At 55.2% G+C, this 20,017-nt stretch overlaps 2 protein-coding genes across 3 annotated transcripts; both read left to right on the top strand.

The window, feature by feature from the left end:
- The first annotated feature begins 1,023 nt into the window (after positions 1-1,023).
- On the top strand, positions 1,024-8,405 carry LRRC23 (leucine rich repeat containing 23). Of its 2 annotated transcripts, XM_020878780.2 has the most exons (8): positions 1,025-1,278; positions 1,770-1,942; positions 2,027-2,136; positions 2,583-2,836; positions 3,641-3,771; positions 5,307-5,443; positions 7,397-7,694; positions 8,209-8,405. In XM_020878780.2, exons 2-7 carry the CDS (start codon positions 1,820-1,822, stop codon positions 7,668-7,670), a joined length of 1,029 nt encoding a protein of 342 aa, XP_020734439.1. In that variant the 5' UTR covers positions 1,025-1,278; positions 1,770-1,819; the 3' UTR covers positions 7,671-7,694; positions 8,209-8,405. The 2 variants fall into 2 exon arrangements, with proteins under 2 accessions (XP_020734440.2, XP_020734439.1); XM_020878781.2 differs by lacking the exons at positions 7,397-7,694; positions 8,209-8,405 and adding an exon at positions 7,160-7,386 and having other exon boundaries at positions 1,024-1,278.
- A 450-nt stretch (positions 8,406-8,855) lies between these two features.
- On the top strand, positions 8,856-16,997 carry ENO2 (enolase 2). The gene is made up of 12 exons (XM_020878777.2): positions 8,856-8,998; positions 10,080-10,179; positions 10,687-10,782; positions 10,911-10,969; positions 11,264-11,333; positions 11,811-11,944; positions 12,168-12,390; positions 13,237-13,434; positions 15,036-15,237; positions 15,499-15,607; positions 15,769-15,827; positions 16,131-16,997. Exons 2-12 carry the CDS (start codon positions 10,095-10,097, stop codon positions 16,198-16,200), a joined length of 1,305 nt encoding a protein of 434 aa, XP_020734436.1. The 5' UTR covers positions 8,856-8,998; positions 10,080-10,094; the 3' UTR covers positions 16,201-16,997.
- The last annotated feature ends 3,020 nt before the right edge of the window (positions 16,998-20,017 follow it).

Here is a 20,017-nt window from a genome sequence, read left to right as displayed (position 1 = left end):
ATGATATCTTATCTTGTGACCTTGCCATATCTACATCAGATTCTACAGGATTGATAACACTCCCCCTCCCCCTAGGTAGGAATTGTGTCATAAATATTAATCTCCCTGAGCCTTAGTTTCCTCTTCTCCCAAGTAGCTATCTCACAGGACTGGGGTGGAGATTCAGTAGCACTTGCAAAGGCATCTCACGTGATGCCTGGCACAAGCGCTCCAGAAATATTTGTTGCATCTCAACCTCTCTTTGCAATCTCCTTCAGCAAGTCACACAGACGTGAGTGCCTGGGTGTGGCTGGATTGGTTCTTGTCGATGATGATGATGATGTTGATAATCTTAGTTCCTGGACCAGGGATCAAACCTGTGCCCCTTGCAGTGGAAGTGCAGAGTCTTAACCACTGAACCACCAGGGAATTCTCTCGATTATTATATATGTGACTGTGTTGGAAGAGGATTATTATCCTAGGCTCCTGTTGGATTTTCTCCCTTCATATCACACAAAAGGTTTGCATCAAAGGATGAGGATGGAATTCAGCAATCCACGCTGGATTCAGCAATCCATAGAGCACTTCAGCATAAGTCATATTCTTACTCCATCTCTGTCAGTTGGTACTCTTAAGCCTATTTTACAGATGGGAAAGTGGAGTCTTAGATAAATTGCTGGTAGGTAAATTGCTAGTAAATTGCAGATCTGTCAAGACTCCAACGCAGGGCTTTAGATAACACTGGGCCTGGGCTCCTTCCATTCCATGAAGCCACCTGCCAAAAGTCTACTTGAAAATAATCAATGGGTGGGACCTATGAGAAGGTGGGGGAACCAGACCTTGGTATTTCTAGCTCGGTATTTCTCCACCTTTTGCTTCAGGGAATGAGTTGCTTTTGAATTCACAGTACTCCTGCTTTGAGGTAGTCTTAATTCCTTAAGGTCTCAGGTGACTTACTGGCTAGCCCCGCCCTCTGCCCCTCCCCTCAGTGTACTAAGTAAGCCACGCCCACTGGCTTTTTTAGCCCTGGGCCAATTACCGTGCCCCATCCGGGTTCCTAGGACTGGAAACCTGGGCTTGTCACCAGGCAACTACTGGCCTACTGGCTTCGGGGCGGATTTTCAGTTCGGTTATTCGCAGCTCCTCTCAACGGCTGCCAGCTGCGGGAGCCTAGTGCCCGGTACCCCGTTGCCATAACAGCAGTATACAACGCCTCCTTCTCCTTTGCCCTCTACAAGACAGCCCTTCTCTCGCGGGGCCAGACCTCTCCACGACAGTTTCTGGTCGAGCCGAACCAGGGTCTGTGTCCCTTCTGCCAAAGAGGATTGAGTGGGAGGGTTGGAGCCTGCGTGACCGGCTGGTGTCCAAGAGGGGACAGGGAAACGTGGGATGGGAGAGTTAGAAGAAAGGACTGGAGCAGGGGTCAGGGATGGAAAGGGAGGGGAGGTGTCTGTAGGGGATTCTGGAGAAGAACTTCCAGGTGGCTTCAGGCAGAAGTGGGAAGAACTGGCAAAAGGGGAGCCCAGGAAGCTGGACAACTAGCTGCTGGAGGAGTTGGAGCCTCTGAGAAGGGCTGAGAAGGGCAGAAAAGGTCGTGGGGGTCTGGGAAAGCATCCAAGGGGAAGGGATCCTTGGTGGGAAGTATGAAGTGGAGGTTGGGAGTCAAAATGCGATGTTCACAGGGATGAGGTAAGAAGCATGGCTTGGCAGGAGATCTGGGGGGTGATAGGGTGATGGGAGGGGTACCCGAGGGAGGGAGCATTGGCTAACACTGAGATCATCTCTCTCAGAGTGGGGACCCAGCCTGATCTGACTCCAGAGCCTTCAGCAGGGAAGACAAATGTCAGATGAAGATGACCTGGAAGACTTCGAGCCAGACCAGGATGATCTGGAAAGGGAAGATGATGAGAAGGAGACAGAGGAGTGGGAGGACTACAGGAAGGAGGGAGACGAGTCCGAGGATGTGAGAACTTGGAAGCGGAGGGGTCTGGGGTTAAGGGCTGGGGTTGGGCTGGAAAGGCATGCCTGAGTCCACTTCCTCCTGCAGTGGATATCCACACCCCTCACAGAGGACATGATGAAGGAAGGGCTTTCTCTGCTCTGCAAGACGGGTAATGGACTGGCACATGCTTATGTCAAGCTGGAGATTAAAGATAGGTGTGTTTATGGGGGACCAGAAGCGGGCCGAGGTGGTGGGACCTAGTCTCCTTTCTCACCCTCCATCCTGGGTGTTTTGGCTGAGTTTGGATCTCTGTCATCCTGGGCCAGCTAGGAGGGGGAAGGATAGAGTCTACTTCTCAGGACCCTGTGACCCCCTGCATCAGAGCTGGCCTGCGGCATTGGAGGCCGTAAGGGGATAGGGTTGGGTGAAGATTCCAGATGGACTCCCTTACTTGTCCTTCAGAGTGCCGGTTCTCAGCCCTTCACAGACACAAGGTCCTGCTCACTATTGAGAACCCACGTACCTTCTCCTTCCCCTCCCGGACTCACCCACCTGTCAGTCACTCTCCGCTCTAAGCCATCTTCACCCTGCCCTCTGCTTTAGCACCTCTGACAGCCCTTGCTGGATTCTTAGCCCTGACCCGGCCTCTACCACCTCCTAGGGATCTGACAGACATCCTCCTGTTGCGTTCCTACATCCATCTGCGCTACGTGGATGTTTCCGAAAACCACTTGACAGACTTGTCCCCACTCAATTACCTCACCCACCTGCTCTGGCTCAAGGCTGATGGCAACCAGCTGCGGAGCGCCCGGCTGAATGAACTGCCCTACCTGCAGATCGCCAGCTTTGCCTACAACCAGATCACCGACACGGAGGGCATCTCTCATCCTCGTCTGGCCAGCCTGGATCTCAAAGGTGGGGCCTTTGGATGGGTCTCGCACAATTCCTTCTTCACCTGGGGCCAATAGCAGTGGGCAGCATGGCCCTCCTTGGCTGTGCGACACAGCAGCCTACATTCATTCACTCACTCTTTCAGACACCTGTGGCAGTTCACGACGACAGTTCTGTGTGCTGGAGATGTAGGAGTGAACCAAACAAAGAAATTCCCTATTCTTGTATAGCTTACGTTCTAGTCAGGGAGGGCAGGCAATCATCAATGATCACAAATTTAATTTTATTTATTTTTTGGCTGCGCCATGCATCATTCAGGATCATAGTTCCCCAAGTAGGGATCGAACCACTGCCCCTGAGTAGAAGTGTGGAGTCTTAACCACTGAACCACCAGGGAAGTTCCAACGATCACAAAAAATAAGTAAATTTTTATAAAGCATGTTAAAAGGAGAAAAGTGCTGAAAAAAAAAAAGAAAAATACAATGAAAAAATAGATTGGGGTAAAGGAAATGGGTGGAAGGAGGTGGTGATTTCAAACAGGTTGGCTAGGACAAATGTCATTGGGAAGTTAACACCTGAGCGAAGACTTGAAGGAGGAGAGGGAGTTAGCTATATAGATTGTGGGGCACCCCTCATTCATGCCTCAAAGACTTAGGTGGGCACATCCCTTCGGCCCTTGGACTACCAGACCATCGCCCCAAGGCCCCGCAGGTGTTACATCTGGAGCTGGCCCTGCTCGTATCCACCCGGCATTAGGATGATGCAGAGGCTCTATTGCTGAATACTCGGGGTGGCCCTCTGAACCCTTAACACCCTCCTTCTCCTCAGGGAACCGCATCCACATGGTGACAGGTTTGAATCCCCAAAAACTGATCAGCCTGCACACGCTGGAGCTTCGGGGGAACCAGCTGAACAGCACCCTGGGAATCAACCTCCCTAAGCTGAAGAACCTCTTCTTGGTAGCGCCCTGGGTCACAGGGTGGTGGGCGCTGAAAAGGGGGCACTGTCCTGGGGGCCAGGATGCCAGCTTCTAGTAGGTGGTGGTTTAGTGGCCAAGTCGTGTCTGACTCTTGCAATCCTATGGACAGAGGAGTCCCCCAGGCTTCTCTGTCCATGGGATTTTCCAGGTAAGAATATTGGAGTGGGTTGCCATATCCTCCTCCAGGGGATATATCCTCCTTCCCAACCCAGGGATCAAACCCTCTTTTGCACTGCAGGTGGATTCTTTACCAATGAGTCACCAGGGAAGCCTGGCTTCTAGTGGACTCACCTACTAACTTCATCATCCTTATGATAATTGGCATTATTTCCAAACACTGAGCATTTGCTTGGTGCTCAATGCTGTGAGGATGCAAAATCCAAATAGACAAGGTGTTTACCAATTAATAGGGCTAATAATACACAGCGTGTGGATGACATAGAGACAGTTTGCTTTGATACAGGTTGTGACACCATGTGCATAACTGAAGTACAGACATCAGGCTAAGGAGGCCACTTAGGTATCTAGTCTTTTAATTTTTTTTTTCTTTTTGGCTGGGCCATGCGGCAGGCATGTAGGATCTTATTTCCCCAAACTGGGCTTGAACCCATGTTCCCTGCGCTGGAAGTCTTAACCATTGGACCACCAGGGTAGGTCCTGTGTCTAGTCTTTTAGGCCCCTGAGATTCTTCATTCCAAGATGCTGCTGAGGCCATGTCTCCTTGGTGGAGCAGTGAGGCTCTTGGGCTGGGGGGTAGTGGGGGTGGGTTGAGAATCTCCTTCATCAGAGGTGGCTGTGGTGGGCTGGATAGTAGGGTTTACTGCTAACCTTTCTCTTGGTTGAAAGCTTCTCCTGGATTCTTTATTATCTACATGGATCTCTACTCACCTCCACTCCCCTTTCGCACCCTCTCTACCTCTTAGATTTGCTCTTTTGCAAATCTAAGTAAAGAACCAGCCTGCATTGTGGGAAACCTGGGTTTGATCGCTGGGTGGGAAAGACACCCTGAAGAAGGGCATAGCAACCTGCTCCAGTATTCTTGCCTGGAGAATCCCCATGGACAGAGGAGTCAGGCGGGATACAGTCCATGGGGTCTCAAAGAGTTAGACACAACTGAGTGACTAGCACACACACACACATACATATATATAATTCATTATTGGCTGTGCTGGGTCTTCATTGCTTTACGCCAGTTGCAGTGAGCAGGGGCTACTCTCTAGTTGTGGTGCATGGGCTTCTCATTGTGGTGGCTTCTCTTGTCATGGAGCACAGGCTCTAGGGTGCCTGGGCTCAGTCGTGGGTCCCAGGCTCTAGAGCACAGACTCAGTAGCTGTGGCAGGTGAGCTTAGTTGCTCTGTGGCATGTGGGGTCTTCCCTGATCTATGTCTCCTGCACTGGCAGGCAGATTCTTTACCACTGAGCTACCAGGGAAGCCCTGCCACATCTCTTTCTGATTTCTCTTCCTTCTCCCCCCTGACTCCCTTTCCCCATCTATCTACTGTATCCTGGGTCTAGGCCCAGAACATGTTGAAGAAGGTGGAAGGCTTGGAGAACCTAAGCAATCTCACTACCTTGCATCTTCGAGACAACCAGATTGAGACTCTGAGTGGTTTCTCCAAGGAAATGAAATCATTGCAGTACCTCAACCTAAGGTATGCATCCCTCCAGGCCCACCTCACCCTTACCCCTGACCTGGAGCCACCTTGGACCTGTGTTCCTCTCTGGTCCCAGTCCCCCAGTTCCAGCCCACACACAGATTCTCCCCTCATCCTCCGTCCTCACCCCTCCTTTCCTGACTGTCTTCTGCATCAATCCTAATTGCCTGCAGCACTGGAAACTTTGTAGCCTGAGCTCCTGAATCCTATTCATTCCACTCACATACTGAGAACATGCTATGTGCCAGGCCTTGTGCTGTGCTGGGAACCATCTGAAGGAATCAGAGATGGTTCCTGTTCTCAAGGGACTCAGTCTGGCTCCATCCCATATAAATTTCCACTGCTCTTCTCCATCTCCTGGGCCCCAATTCCCCTTCCAATTTCCAGCCTCTCTTCTCCTGAGTCTCCCCCGTAAGGGATGGCCTCATACTGATTTCAAACACAAGGTGTGCTCAGATGTGAGGCAAGGGGAGTCATTAGAAGAAAATCTCTAGATGGAAAGGCACTAAGGATCACGAGAGACTTTCCTGCAGCAGCTCCTGTCTGATGGGGGATTTTATGTGTGTATCTTTAAGCAAAGATGTAAGGAAATTGCCTGCTTAGTCACCAAGGCCAAATCCTCTTCCAGGATGGCAGTGGAAAGAGAGTCTCCGAGTAAGGAGTGGTGGTTGTACCTTGAAGCCCAGAGTCCTGCCCTGACTCTTGGAATTAGCTCTGCCACCTTGGTCTGGTACAGTGTAGGGTGTATTGTTTTCCTGTCAATGGTATGCGTGCTAAGTTGGTTCAGCTGAGATCCCATGGACTATAGTTTGCTAGGCTCCTCTGTCCATGGGATTTCCCAGGCAAGAATACTGAAGTGGGTTGCCATTTCCTTCTCCAGTTAATGGTATAGATAGGGATAATGGACCTTCCTCAGTGGCTATTAACCAGGGGTGTTTGGAAGTAAGTGTAGGAGGGAGGGTTTGTCTCAGTGACTGGGAGGTGCCTCTGGGGCCAGAGACCTGAAAACAAGGACAGTCCAGCATGCAGTGCATGTTGCACTCCCCACGAGAAACACCGTTCGTGGTTCAGCCCCTCCCTTGAGATAGAGCTGAAACATTTGAGCCTGATTTCACAAAGCTGGGAGCCAAGAGCATGAAAATAAACACAGAGGACCATACAATGGGGGCTTCCCCATGGCTCAGTGGTAAAGAATCTGCACAGGTTCAATACCTGGGTCGGGAAGATCCCCTGGAGAAGGGCACGGTAATCCACTCCAGTATTCGTGCCTGGGAAATCCCATGGATAGAGGAGACTGGTGGGCTACAGCTCATGGGTTCGCAAAGAGTCGGACACAACTGAGTGACTAACACACACTTGAGTTTCCTATAAAATGAAGCTGAGGTTAGGACCTACCCCTCAGGGTGATCATGAAAATGTCTGTAGCTGAAACAGGGATGGCGGACCACTGAGTGGTGAATAGCTGAAGCAACTGAGCATGGATGCATGCACAGTACCATGAGGTGCTTTAGGGGGAGCTTACTCTTTGGGTTTCTTCCTAAGGGAGCACCCAGATAGCACCGTCTCCATGAGCTTAGAGTCCAGTTCCGTCTCTGCTGGCTCTCGTCCCACTGTCTAACCTCTCTGGTTAGACAGAAGCCTGTCCCTGCAAAGGAGATTCCTCCCTCGTCCCCAGCTACAAGACAGGGTTGAGACCTAGCTTTGCTGTTCCAGAAGGAGACACACGACACGTTACAGAATAGACCATGGCCCTGAGGGTTCCCCAGGGCAGAACAGATTGGAGCAGGGTCGCCCAGCACCTCTGTCTGCAACAAATCCAGCCAGTCCATGGAGGCTATGTTTCTAGAGGAACCGGAGTCCCGTGGGAGGTTCCCCGGCGAGGCCCCAGGCCTGGCAGCTGGCCTCTGAAGCCCGCGTTCCCTGGTGAACCCCTCCTGCCCGCACCGGCAGGGGCAACATGGTGGCCAACCTGGGGGAGCTCGCCAAGCTGCGGGACCTGCCCAGGCTGCGAGCCTTGGTGCTGCTGGACAACCCGTGCACCGACGAGAACGACTACCGCCAGGAGGCCCTGGTGCAGATTGCTCATCTGGAGCGCCTGGACAAGGACTTCTATGAGGAGGAGGAGCGGGCTGAGGCTGAGGAGATCCGGCAGAGGATGAAGGAGGAACAGGAGCAGGAGACTGAAGCCGAGCCTGAGTCAGAACTGGACCAGTCGTCCACCTAGCAGTTCCCCTGGCCTCCAGAGACAGTAAGGAAGGGGGCGGGGAGGCAGGAAGACTGGCTGAGGAGCTGCTGTAGGGAGGAGGTGGGTGGGGAAGTCAGGGGCAAGGAGAAGACTTGGGGGCACCTGGGTTAGGAGTCTCATGGGGAGGAGAAAGAACTAGGAGGGCCTGGGAGGAGCTGAGAGAGGCAGAGGTGATACAGCAGAAAGCCCGAGGAGTAAGCCCCGAGAATGGTGTGGCAGGCAGAGATGAGGGTGTGGCTGGGCAACCACACCTGAAGGAAAGGCTGGGTCAGGGGCTTTGGTGGGGTGGGTTGGAGGCAGCGCCTGAGGACTGGGCCTAGGGAAGAAGGCGGGAGAGGAAAATCCTGCACGAAAGAGCCTAGGCTAAAAATGCCAGGACAGGGGCAGAAGGAGGGCAGAATGAGGCGGAAAGAGACAGAGGCTGTGAGCCCAGGGAAGGGTGGCAGGTGGCACTTCAGTGGGGCAGAGGTGGGGGGTGCGGGTGGCCAGAGGCTCGGCTTCTACCTTCTTCCTCCAGGCGATCAGGGGGACGCTGGCCCCCAAAACTAAGAAGACCCCAGTCAGGGGGCGCCCCACACTTATACTCCCCCACCTCATCCGGAGACAGAAGATGCCCACTCTTGTCCCAGACCTGGGAATTCATCACAGCGTGCCGCCCAGGCTACTCACAGGCATCTGGGCAGTGATGACTAGGCGGCAAGCAGCCCCCAGGGCAGGTCTGGAGAGAGCCAGGCCTGGATGGGCCCCGGGTGCTGCGTGAGGAATCTGTGGAGGAGCTGTGGAGGCGGTAGCCTGGGTGTGAGGAACAGTTCGCCTTTCCAATAAAGAGACATTGGAAAAAAAAGAGAGAGAGAGACATTGGGATACTTTGATGTCTGATTCGGTTTGTGAGACCCTTGAGTCCTTCGTGGGCTTTCCTGGCTGATCACTGACTTGAGGCTGACTTACTTTCCAGGGGGGTCTGGGTGTGGGTCTGAGCGCGCGTGGGCGGTGGGGGGCCAGGTCCTGGGTGGTCCCCAGCCCCTCCCACGTCGCTCTGCTCTAGCCCTCCCCGCCCCATCCCATCGGCCCCCCATGCGTGCTCCTGCGTGCGCCTCCGCCGGCGGCTCCTGACTCATCGGGGGCTCCGGGTCACATGCGCCCGCCCGGCCCTATCGGCGCCTCCCCCCGCCCGCCCGCCGCCCGCCGCCCGCCGCCCGCCGCCCGGGAGTCGCAGCCGCCGCCGCCAGTCCCGCTCTCTCTGCGCCGCCGCCGCCACCACTGCCAGCCCCGCCGCCACCGCCACCGGCTGGGTCCGCAGCCCCGAGGTGAAGCCCCTCCGGCCCCCTCCCCTCGCCGCTGCGCCCCCGCCTCTCTCCCCGGGCCTCGCGCATCCCTCGCCCCGCCGCTCAGCGCACCTGCTCCGCCACCCGCGCCTCCCCGGCACCTCCTTTCTCGGCCTCCCCGGGCCTCCCTCTCGGTTTGAGGCCGTCGCCCCGTCGTCATTCGGGCGCCAGGCCTCTCCGCACCTGCGTGTGTCTGACTGCGCCTTTCTCTACCCTTGCGGGCCCCCTCCCTGCGTCCCTCTGCCCCTCCGGTTCCGTCGAAGATAAGCGTTCGGGGTCTCCCGGAACTGTGCGTTTCTACCCTGGCACGTCCGTAGACGTGCATCGGGGAGATGTCTTCCCTCACCCTTTCTCAGCATCCCCAGACTTCCTCGAGACCCCCGCGGCCCCTCCTCCCCCGCATCGCCCTCGCCGGTTACAGCACCGCTCTCCGCCGCTCTCCGCTTTGCCCCTCCCCACCGTCTCCCCTCCTCCCTACCCATGGCAACCGCGGAGACGGAGGACCCTCGCTCCGGACTCGTCTCCATCTCTCGGGAAGAGGCGGGACACACATTTGGAGGGAGATTGGGACCTCGGAGTGGGGGGGGGGGGATATTAGCTTGGGTGGGATGGGGGCTCTGGAGGAGAGGCCACCCTCCGCTGTCCAGACGGCCCGTGCTCTTCTTGACGCCAAAGGAGAAGTGCAAGCCTGGCGGCTGTACTACCCCGAGGAGAGCTGGGGGCACCCCTCCAGCCGGCGGCCGAACTGCTGAGGGGGCGAGGGAGTCACTGCCGCGCCCCTCCTCTCCTCCCTGCGGTGTCCTCCCTTCTCGTCGTTTGATCGTACCCCGCCCCCCACTGCAGTGACCTCCCCTTCCTCACTGCATTGACCTTCTCCTCTCCCTACGGGCGGGGGGATCCCTTCTACGGCCGGCGACTGCACCCAGCTCCTCCCAACCCCCCACTCACTGCAGTAACCTCTTTCCTGTCGCTCCTAGCCTCCCAGCCTCTGGCCCCTCCCACTGATCTCAGGCTCCACCCCTCTAAGCCTCTTATCTTTCTCCTTCCTTCCCTGCCACCCAAGGAGATCCTAGGCATCATGTCCATAGAGAAGATTTGGGCCCGGGAGATCCTGGACTCCCGTGGGAATCCCACGGTGGAGGTGGATCTCCACACTGCCAAAGGTAATGGGCGCCTTCCCACAGCCCCGGGGCTGGGTGTACCGGCCTGGGATGGGAGGATTCCCAGTGGGGGTGCCCTGCTGGGCCAGGCTCAGGAGCCTGCACTCGGGGAGTAGACCTTCCTTGTCCAGGGGAGCCGAGATAGGCCAGTCTCTGTGTGCTAGTTTAGTGTGTGTGCTCTGTGTGTGCGCACTGTGTGTGTGTGTGTGTGCACCGTGTGTGTGCAGTGTGTGTGTGCTCTTTGTGTGTGCACCGTGTGTGCTGCCTGCAAAGCTCCATTTCTCTGGTATCCTCCTTGTGTGTGTGGGACCTCAATTGGGTGGATGAGGAGGCCACCGCTTGTGTATCTGCTGCTGCGTGTGTGTGTGTGTGTGTGTGTGTGTGTGTGTGTGTGAAGCAGTGTGGGGAGCAAGCTGGATGTGCCACAGGAGTACAGAGCTGCAAGGCTGAAGGAATCCCGGGTCCCTGTGCTATCCTCTCCATTCTCTTTCCGCGGCGTTCCCCTCCCAGGTCTTTTCCGGGCTGCGGTGCCCAGTGGAGCCTCCACCGGTATCTACGAGGCCCTGGAGCTAAGGGATGGGGACAAACAGCGTTACTTGGGCAAAGGTGAGGCCCTTTGTCTTTTTCAGGTTCCCTGTCCCTCCGCTGGGGGCCTCATGCCCATCCCCAGCCCTCTTCCTGCATGCCTTCCCTTACCCGGTCCCTCCTGGCCTGACCTCTCCGCCTCTCCCCAGGTGTCCTGAAGGCCGTGGAACACATCAACACCACCATTGCCCCGGCCCTCATCAGCTCAGTGAGGCTCACTCTTTGCTGGGGGTGGGGACTGGGTCCTGGAGGGAGCCCTGGATTAGGGGAGGGGGAAGAAGAGGGAGAAAGGGCCACCTCTGGGGAGTCATGGTTACTGAGGGAAGGGGGCCCCGCTCTCATGGGGGCTGAGTCCCCTAATCCCAACAGGCCGCTATCAGAGGAACCTGGGGGAACCCTGGTGGACGTGAGCCTGTGTGTGGATGGGGGAGGGGTGCCTGTCTTAGGTGCCTTAAGGTCCAGCCTCCATCCCGGCTCCCGGTGATGGGCCCTCTGCTCACAGGGTGTGTCTGTGGTGGAGCAAGAGAAACTGGACAACCTGATGTTGGACTTGGATGGGACTGAGAACAAGTGTAAGCAGGGGCTGGGAGAGAGTGGGCGTGTGGGGGACCGGGGAGGGGGGGGCGCGTGGAACAGACTGAGAAATGGAGGAAAGAAGGACAGCCGAGGACTAGCCCTTCTCGTAGCCTCCTCCAGTGGGAGGGAGTGACATGAGACAGAAGGGAGAACTCTGCAGCATAAGGAGGGGGGAGTTGGTGGCAGAGAGTCTGTGGTCTCAGGGATGTTTGCAAGAAGTGAAGCTCGCTGCCCTTTCTGATCATACCCCGCCCCCTGCTATTTGCAGGATAGGATGGATGAGGTGTTGCTGGATTTGGGGGGGGGGGTGTCTCTTTTATGTCTCCTTCGGGGAGTATATGTGATCACACGTGTAAAGTGCTTAGGTGACATCATTAGCCTTCAATAAATGCTAGCTATTAAAAAAAAAATAGGTGCAGGCTGGAAGGGGAAGAGGACATGTTTGATCAGTGCCTTCCTCTATAATCTCCCAGCCAAATTTGGGGCCAATGCCATCCTGGGCGTGTCCCTGGCCGTGTGTAAGGCAGGGGCTGCCGAGCAGGAACTGCCCCTTTACCGACACATTGCCCAGCTGGCCGGGAACTCAGACCTCATCCTGCCTGTCCCGGTGAGCACTGTGCCTCTTCCAGGGGTGGGTGGGGAGGAAGCATGAAGCCTTGGGAGGACTGATGGGAGGAGAGTGATTGGGGCAGCTCTAGGGAGAGGACAGGGACCATGGGATGGAGGGTTCTGAGTCCGGAAGCTGGGGGAAGTTTGGGCTCTTGGTTGGTACTCCTGGGGGTGGAGAGGGAAGAGCTCTGTGACTTTTTCTGTCCTCCCGTGGCTCCCAGGCCTTCAATGTGATCAACGGTGGCTCTCACGCTGGGAACAAGCTGGCCATGCAGGAGTTCATGATCCTCCCGGTGGGGGCTGAGAGCTTCCGGGATGCCATGCGACTTGGGGCAGAGGTCTACCACACACTCAAGGGCGTCATCAAGGACAAATACGGCAAGGATGCCACCAACGTGGGGGATGAAGGTGGCTTTGCTCCCAACATCCTGGAGAACAGTGAGGGTGAGACCAAGACCCTACTTCCAGCTCCGTCTTGCTCCATTCCGGGACATCAGGAAGGGTCACATGCTTCACTGGGTCCCCAGGAGGCTGCGTGAGGGTCCTTGAGCTACGAGGTCCCAGTCCTCGGAGTGGGTACCAGAGGGCCTCACAAAATTCATGTGCAGGCCTAAGAGGACCACCCTTACCTGCCCAGCCAGATGTGTCAGTATCTGTAAGTTCCCACAGAGCCCTAAAGGATTTTGGGAGGTGGTCCAGGTGACCCGTGGGATCCATTCTCACCATGGATTCTAGTTTGATGAGATACCCCGAACTCCAAATCTATCCCATCTCCACCCCAACCTCTTAGGCCTCTAGGACCCCTAATTTTTTTCCCTGCCCTGGCAGAAACCTTAGTGTGAAGAGAAACTATACAGGCAGGTAGTGGCTGAGAGTTAACTTTTGGGGGCCAAATTGCCTGGATGTGAACTTTGACTTGAAGAGTTACTGGCTGGTGATCTTGCTCACTGAACAGTCTCTGTGCTTGTCTTTCTTATCTGTAAAATAAGAATAACAACAGTGTCTACCTCTTAGCATCATTGTGAGGATTAAGTTAGATCATAGGTGTAAAGTGCTGAGGTGACATAGCCCTCAATAAATGAAAACAACAAGCTGTTATTAACAGAATTCCATTCCCCTGCCTTCCTCGAAGGTGGCCTGCTCATCGCAGTCCTGGGAATAACCCTAAAACAACCTTAAGCAAAACTCTCCCCAGCAACAGCCCACCACCTCTGCTCTGAATTTCTTTCTTCCTCTCATTCCTCCTTGACCACCCTTCCTGCTGATGACCTCGCTGTATTCCATCCCCAGCCTTGGAACTGGTGAAGGAAGCCATTGACAAGGCTGGCTACACAGAGAAGATCGTCATTGGCATGGATGTTGCCGCCTCGGAGTTTTACCGCGATGGCAAATATGACTTGGATTTCAAGTCTCCTGCTGATCCTTCCCGATACATCACCGGGGACCAGCTGGGGGCCCTCTACCAGGACTTTGTCAGGGACTATCCTGGTGAGAGCAAGGGCTGTGGCCGGGGGAGGGCAGGGGGCAGGCAGGGGTGTGTTGGGGGCAACTCTGGACCTGGTGAATGCTGACCCAGGTGCTAGGTAGAGATGTCCTGAGAAGCGCCTGAGAACCAGGGATGGGGTGAAGGGGTCTCCTGCAGAGGCTGGGCTTTGGGTGTCCTGTGAATGGGCAGGAGCCCATGATGAATCTGTTCCATCTGCTTTGGATCCTGATTAAAGTCACAATCTCTGAAGCTGCTGGGGTCATGGGGCGGGTTTGGAAGGACCGGAGCACAGTAAGGCTTCCCTGGTGGCTCAGTCGGTAAAGAATCTGCCTGCAATGTGGGAGACCTGGGTCTGATCCCTGGATTGGGAAGATCCCCGGAGGAGAACGTGGCCACCCACCCCAGTATTCTTGCATGGAGAATTCCAGGGACAGAGGAACATAGGGGGCTGCAGTCCATGGGGTCACAAAGAGTCGGATACGACTGAGCAACTAAACACAGCACAGCAGAGGCGCGGTGAGAGGGTGAGACTGGAACGAGCGCAGTTCAGGGTGTTCAGTTGATAAACCGGATGCTGGGGAATTCCCTGGTGGTCCAGTGGTTAGGGCTCTGTGCTTTCACTACCGAGGGCACGGGTTCAACCCCTGGTTGAACTAAGATCCCACAAGTCACCAGCTCAGCAAAAAAAAAAAAAAAAAAAAAAGAAAACAAAACTGATGCTGAACGGGGCTGGGCTGTTGTATGGGTGAGGAAGAGCTGAAGTACCTTCCCCAGGCCTCCCAGTCACTCTTATCCCTGGAATGGAAGCAGTTGGTTTCCATTTCCTGAGACACAGCAAGAGAAAATAGGCATAAACTGCAGAATGAAAGGTTTCAAATAGCCATGAGGAGGAGTTCCTGATAGAAAATAGGAAAAGGCAAAGAAAGGTTTTGAGAAAGTTTCTGAACCCTTGTTTTCTTTGAAAGGTTTTGTGAAAAAATCAAGATAAGAATGAGTCAGGGGTAACTTCCCTAGTGATCCAGTGGCTAAGACGAGGTGCTCCCAATGCAGGGGGCCCAACCAAGACCTAGCGCAGCCAAATAAATAAAAAATAAATATAAATGAAATATTAAGGGGTGGGATGGGGAGGAATGTGGGAGGGAGGTTCAAGAGGGAGGGGACACAGGTATACCTATGGCTGATTCATGTTGATGTTTGGCAGAAACCAATACAATATTGTAGAGCAGTGTATATTAGTCCTTCAATCGTGTCAAACTCTTTGTGACCCCATGAACTGTAGCCCGCCAGGCTCCTCTGTCCATGTAATTCTCCAGCAAGAATACTGGAGTGGGTTGCCATTTCCTTCTCCAGGAGATCTTCCCGACCCAGGGATGGAACCTGGGTCTTCTGCATTGCAAGCAGATTCTTCATTGTTTGAGCTATCCTTCAATTAAAAGTAAATAAATTTAATTATAAAAAATATTAAATAAAAAGAATGGGTCAAGGGAGGCTTATTTCAGAGGGGAGGAGGCTGAGTTGGCCAGGGGATCTGATCTGTCCATGCAAGGACTCAAAGCCGGGCGTTCTTGCCTGACGAAGAGCCCCCTCACCATTCTCCCAACAGTGGTCTCCATTGAGGACCCCTTTGACCAGGACGATTGGGCCGCCTGGTCCAAGTTCACAGCCAACGTGGGGATCCAGATTGTGGGTGATGACCTGACAGTGACCAACCCCAAGCGAATCGAGCGGGCGGTGGAGGAGAAGGCCTGCAACTGTCTGCTGCTGAAGGTCAACCAGATCGGTTCAGTCACTGAAGCCATTCAAGCGTGAGTGCCTCTGGGCCCTCCCCAACTCAACCCGTTTCTGCAGGATGCCTCCTGCCAGTGCCCCAGCCCAGCCTTGCCCACAAGTGCAGAAGGAGGCAGGGAGCCCCGAGTCACCTTCATGGCTCTCCTGGTTCTCCTCCCTCCATGCCCCCCAATTCTCTTTCCCCCTCCTGGACAGCTTCCCTCCAGGTGTTTCTTGATGAATGTCAGGGCTGGAGAGAGCGTGTGGGCTGGGCTTCACTGCTGTTGCACCGAATGCAGGTGCAAGCTGGCCCAGGAGAACGGCTGGGGGGTCATGGTGAGTCACCGCTCCGGAGAGACTGAGGACACGTTCATCGCTGACCTGGTGGTGGGGCTGTGCACAGGCCAGGTGAGCGCTAGGGAGCCCTTTGTGCAATTGGGGGGTTCTAGGCTCAGGTTGCTCTCCTTCCAGGTGTTTGCGGGCATCATGGCAATTTCGAGGGAATGTAAGTTCTCCTTCATGGGGTGAAGGTGTGGCCACTGAGCTGTTTATCTTTTCGGATATTTCAGATCAAGACTGGTGCCCCGTGCCGTTCTGAGCGTCTGGCTAAGTACAACCAGCTCATGAGGTAAGGGAGCCCAGGGAATGAAAACCCAGGGCTCCAAGGGTTACAAGCTATGTTTGTCCACCTTTCTGTCTCCAGTGCCCAGGGCCTGGAGGACAGTATATATCCAGAAAGTATTTGGTTTTGAATGATGGGTTTACAGATGGCCTGATTGATGAGCCATGGAAAGCCAGGGAATGCCCTCACTCAGGCCAGGCCCTAGGAGCAGGTGGTACAAGGGGCTTGGAGGATGTAGCGGGGGAGCTCCTGGGAAGAGAAGCAGGGTCCTTCTGCTTGGCTGTTTTCTTTCTGACTCGTCTCTCTCAGAATCGAAGAAGAACTAGGGGACGAAGCTCGCTTCGCGGGACATAACTTCCGCAACCCCAGTGTGCTGTGAGCTCCTCCCTGCCTGGAGACCTGGAACCCCCTCACTCCGTCCTCTTCCTGGATCCTCTTCTTTCCGGTCCTGCTCGAAATTTCCACCCTGACACCGGCTCACCCTCTGCGCTGCGCCTTGGCTGGTCTAGCCTTGCCGTCTCTGCGCTCCCACCTTCTGGGTTCTGCGCTCTCCGCTCCTCCCTCCTTCCTCTTCTGTGTCCTTGAAAACTGGCCATGGACTGAGGACCGTAAGGGCATCCGCAGAAGACCCATTGGGGTCCGTGTGGAGCGTCTGGGTTAGTTGTCGAGGTGTGTAGAGGGGCTGTGTGTCGTGTGTGCTTTGCGCTGAGTCCACGTGTTTCCAGGCTGCATATGAAGTAGGAACTGGGCAGTGCTGAGTGTGAATACTGGGGAGGGCTGGCTGCCTGCTCAGGCCTGGTCTAAGGCTCCACTGTATTATTTATTCATTTATTTTTCATTCATCTTGTTAATGAATCACTTTGCCATTACTCCAGGGCCTGAAAACTGGCCTGACTGGAGTGGGGACCATGTGTCTGTATTTCACGTGACTGTAGGTTCTGAGATGGCCTGGGGTGGGGGTCCTGCTGGAACTGGAAGGGTAGCAGAAAGGGGCCTCAGTGACGGCTCCTGGGCCAGAAGTGGGGCTGTGCGCCTGGGGACTTGTCCCCTGTCCCTCTCCCCCCAGCCCTAGCTTCCCCGTTCTTCCTCCAGCTGCACCCGTGCCATGTTTCACAGCTGCCAGCACCTCTGTGGCGCTGAAATGAACACTTCCATTAAAGTCTGAGTCACCGTGCATTCCTGTGTCTGAGGAGTCTTACTCTAGTCCACATGCGGGGTGAGAAGATGGAGCTCCTAGAAGTGGGGAAAACTGGATAGCAAAGCTGACAGGTGGGCTTCCCTGGTGGCTCAGTAGTAAAGAATCCACCTGCCAGTGAAGGAGACACGGGTTTGATCCTTGATCCAGGAAGATGCCACATGCCACAGAGCAACTAAGCCCAGTGTACCACAACTACTGAGCCTGTGCTCTAGAACCCGGGAACGGAAACTATTGAAGCTCGCACGCCTCCCTAGAGCCTGTGCTCCGCAACAAGGGAAGCCTACACACCACAAGTGGAGAGTAGCCCCCCCAAAAGCCCGAGCAGCAATGAAGACTCAGCACAGCCAATTAAAAAAAAAGAAAAAAAAAAAAAGCTGGGGAGGGCACAGAAAGAGGAAGCAATCCAACAAATAAGGTCAGGAGGATGGCACTGCCTATACTTCCCTTGGCCAGGTGGGGAGCTTGTTGGTCTGCCTCTCCCCTGAGACTGGAGCTCCTCCGGTGTACAGGTTCTCTCCCAGATTGAGTCCTGGAGCTCCTGGGATGGGCCAGCACTGTCTGGGCAGCGACCCCTGCAAGCTGCAGAGGCCTGAGGACATGTAACTTCCAGTAAACTGGAATTCTTGGACCCCAGGCTAAAAATCCTAATTCCACCCCACCCTCACCCCCTCCCTTGGCCTGGGGTCCAAGAATTCCTAAAAGTATCAAAAACATTGTGTGTGTGTGCATTTTGGAGAATGGGATCCAAAGTGTCTGCAGATTCACCAAGGCCCTTGATCAGAGAAGTGATGGAGCTGGGACTGGAGCTGCTCCGGTGTACAGGTCCTCTCCCAGACTGAGTCCTGGAGCTCCTGGGATGGGCCAGCACTGTCTGGGCAGCGCCCCCTGCAAGCTGCAGAGGCCTGAGGACATGTAACTTCCAGTAAACTGGAAATTCAGGACCTGAGGTGATCAACAGGCCCCTGGCTGGGTGAGCCTGCGAGCAGGGGGCCAGTGTGTGACTGGAGACCCACTATCATACTTGGGCTCCAGCAGAGCCCCAGAACTGAGACAGGAACGCAGGATCTACCTGGGAGCAGGGGGAGGATGAGCCCCCTCTTTCTTGTTTGGTGCCTAAGTGGTGTCTGATTCAGTAACCCCATGGACTGTAGCCTGCCAGGCTCCTCTGTCCATGGGATTTTGCAGGTAAGAATACTGGAATGGGTTGCCATGCCCTCCTCCAGGGGATCTTCCCAACCCAGGGATTGAACCCACACCTCCTGCATTGGCAGGCGGAGTTTTTTTTTTAACCACTGAGCCACCGGCTAGGGCTCGGCTACCTGGGCCGAGTGGTGGGGAGCTGCGGCCACTAGAGGGAGCTAAGGCTCTGCAGGAGGCCAACGGCACCGGCGTCAGAGCGAGGGCGGGAGGAACCGCGAGGCTGCTCCCTCTGTGGGCCTCCTGCTCTGCTTCTACTCTGAGTTCTGGTACTGGGCCTCTGCCATTCTGCCCAGCTCCAGGACTGGAAGAGGATTCCGGCTCTGTATGGGCAAGACCCGTTTCTCTGTTTTCGTTCCCGTATCGCTGACAACTTAGCCCTTTTCAGTCAAAGGGTTTCTCGCCCCAACCTCTGTGCCTCTTCGTTCCAGCGCGGGCATCTCAGCTTTCCCTGTTCCCGTGTCCCCTGGCGCCCCTTTTTGTTTCCTTTGGGGCACCCCGCGCTTTACTCTGGGGTCCATTATATGCACCTTTCTTCAGTAACTCCTAGGCTGACTCCTGGCCAGAGCCATGTTTCCCAACCTCTGACCTCTTTCCTCGATGGGTCACTTTGTCATGCACCCCCGCAAAAAAAGAACCCTCAGGTACTGGGGTGGATTGAGTTACATCTCCCCCTCCCTGGGCCTCCCAGACCCCTCTTTCCACTTTTCTTATGTGCCGTTGCCTGGAAACGGGTGGGTTGTGGGGAGCTGGGGTGACCAATGATGATGGGGTGTGTGTGATGCTCCCTGAAGCCGAACTGAATCCTGTCCTCAGGTTGGGGAGGATCTGGAGGGGAGAGGCCCTGGCTTCTCTTTTCACTCTTTCTTTTAGGCTCAGATATATCACCATCCAGGTCAGTGGTAAAGAATCTGCCTGCAATGCAGGAGACACGGGTTCCATCCCTGGGTTGGGAATATCCCCTGGAGAAGGAAATGGCAACCCACTCCAGTATTCTTGCCTGGAGAATCCCACGGACAGAGGAACCTGGAGGGCTACAGTCCATGGTGTCGCAGAGTCAGACACGACTTAGGGACGCAACAACAACATGTCACCATCCTAGCCGATCCCTTAGTGGTTAAAAAAGGAGGCAGAAGGGCTTAGCCTGGAAGGGAGTTGGGAAGAGCCTGGGCCAGGGCCCAGTGGGGGACTGAGCTGGGCAGTGCAGAGAGAGAGGAAATGCAATGGGGAGGGGGGACCTCGGGGAGAGGAGGAGTCTTGGAGCAAAGTTGGGGGTGGGGAGAAGGAGCTGGGGTCCTCTTAGGGACAGTGGGCAGCGGGTGGGTGGGGTGGAGTTGTCTGGAAAACCCTGAGGGATAAGGTGGGCCTGGGGTAACAGAGTGAGTGCCAGCTGATTCAAGAGTCTGAAGAGTGGGAATTCATTCCTAGGCCAGGGAAGGCTTCCTGCTCAGGCTCCCGGTGCACGGAATCCATTTAGCACTTCTGGGTATTCCTAGAGCTTGGCTGAGCTGGGCCTGGGGAAATAGGAGGAAAAATCTACCAGTTGCTCCATAACCAGTCTCCTTCCTTCTCTGGAGGCTGGGTGGTGGTGGGGATCCCACCTTCAGGGCCCACCCTCAGCCTCAAGCCGGCCTCTGGCACAACTACCCCATCCCCACCCCAAATCTGGAGTGCTAGCGAGGGCTCCCAATCCCGACTCCAGCTCCAGCTCTTCCCGGTTCCCAGCCTGCCTCCCTCCCATTCTCTGGCCTTCCCAATCTCTGCTGCCAAAAATCACCCAGCGTCTTGGTGTCCTTTGTCC

Source organism: Odocoileus virginianus, chromosome 23 (assembly GCF_023699985.2).
Source record: "Odocoileus virginianus isolate 20LAN1187 ecotype Illinois chromosome 23, Ovbor_1.2, whole genome shotgun sequence".
Lineage (NCBI taxonomy): Eukaryota > Metazoa > Chordata > Mammalia > Artiodactyla > Cervidae > Odocoileus > Odocoileus virginianus.
The sequence above is the reverse complement of the archived record's forward strand: the minus strand, read 5'-3'. Positions and strand labels throughout refer to the sequence as shown.

Coding starts and splice junctions, on each gene's coding strand:
- LRRC23 (XM_020878780.2), top strand. CDS start 1,820: ATGTCAGATGAAGATGACCTGGAAGACTTCGAGCCAGACCAGGATGAT. Junction 1,943..2,026: donor AGGGAGACGAGTCCGAGGAT/GTGAGAACTTGG, acceptor TTCCTCCTGCAG/TGGATATCCACACCCCTCAC. Junction 2,837..3,640: donor GGCCAGCCTGGATCTCAAAG/GTGGGGCCTTTG, acceptor CCTTCTCCTCAG/GGAACCGCATCCACATGGTG.
- ENO2 (XM_020878777.2), top strand. CDS start 10,095: ATGTCCATAGAGAAGATTTGGGCCCGGGAGATCCTGGACTCCCGTGGG. Junction 11,334..11,810: donor GGATGGGACTGAGAACAAGT/GTAAGCAGGGGC, acceptor ATAATCTCCCAG/CCAAATTTGGGGCCAATGCC. Junction 15,238..15,498: donor GTCACTGAAGCCATTCAAGC/GTGAGTGCCTCT, acceptor CACCGAATGCAG/GTGCAAGCTGGCCCAGGAGA.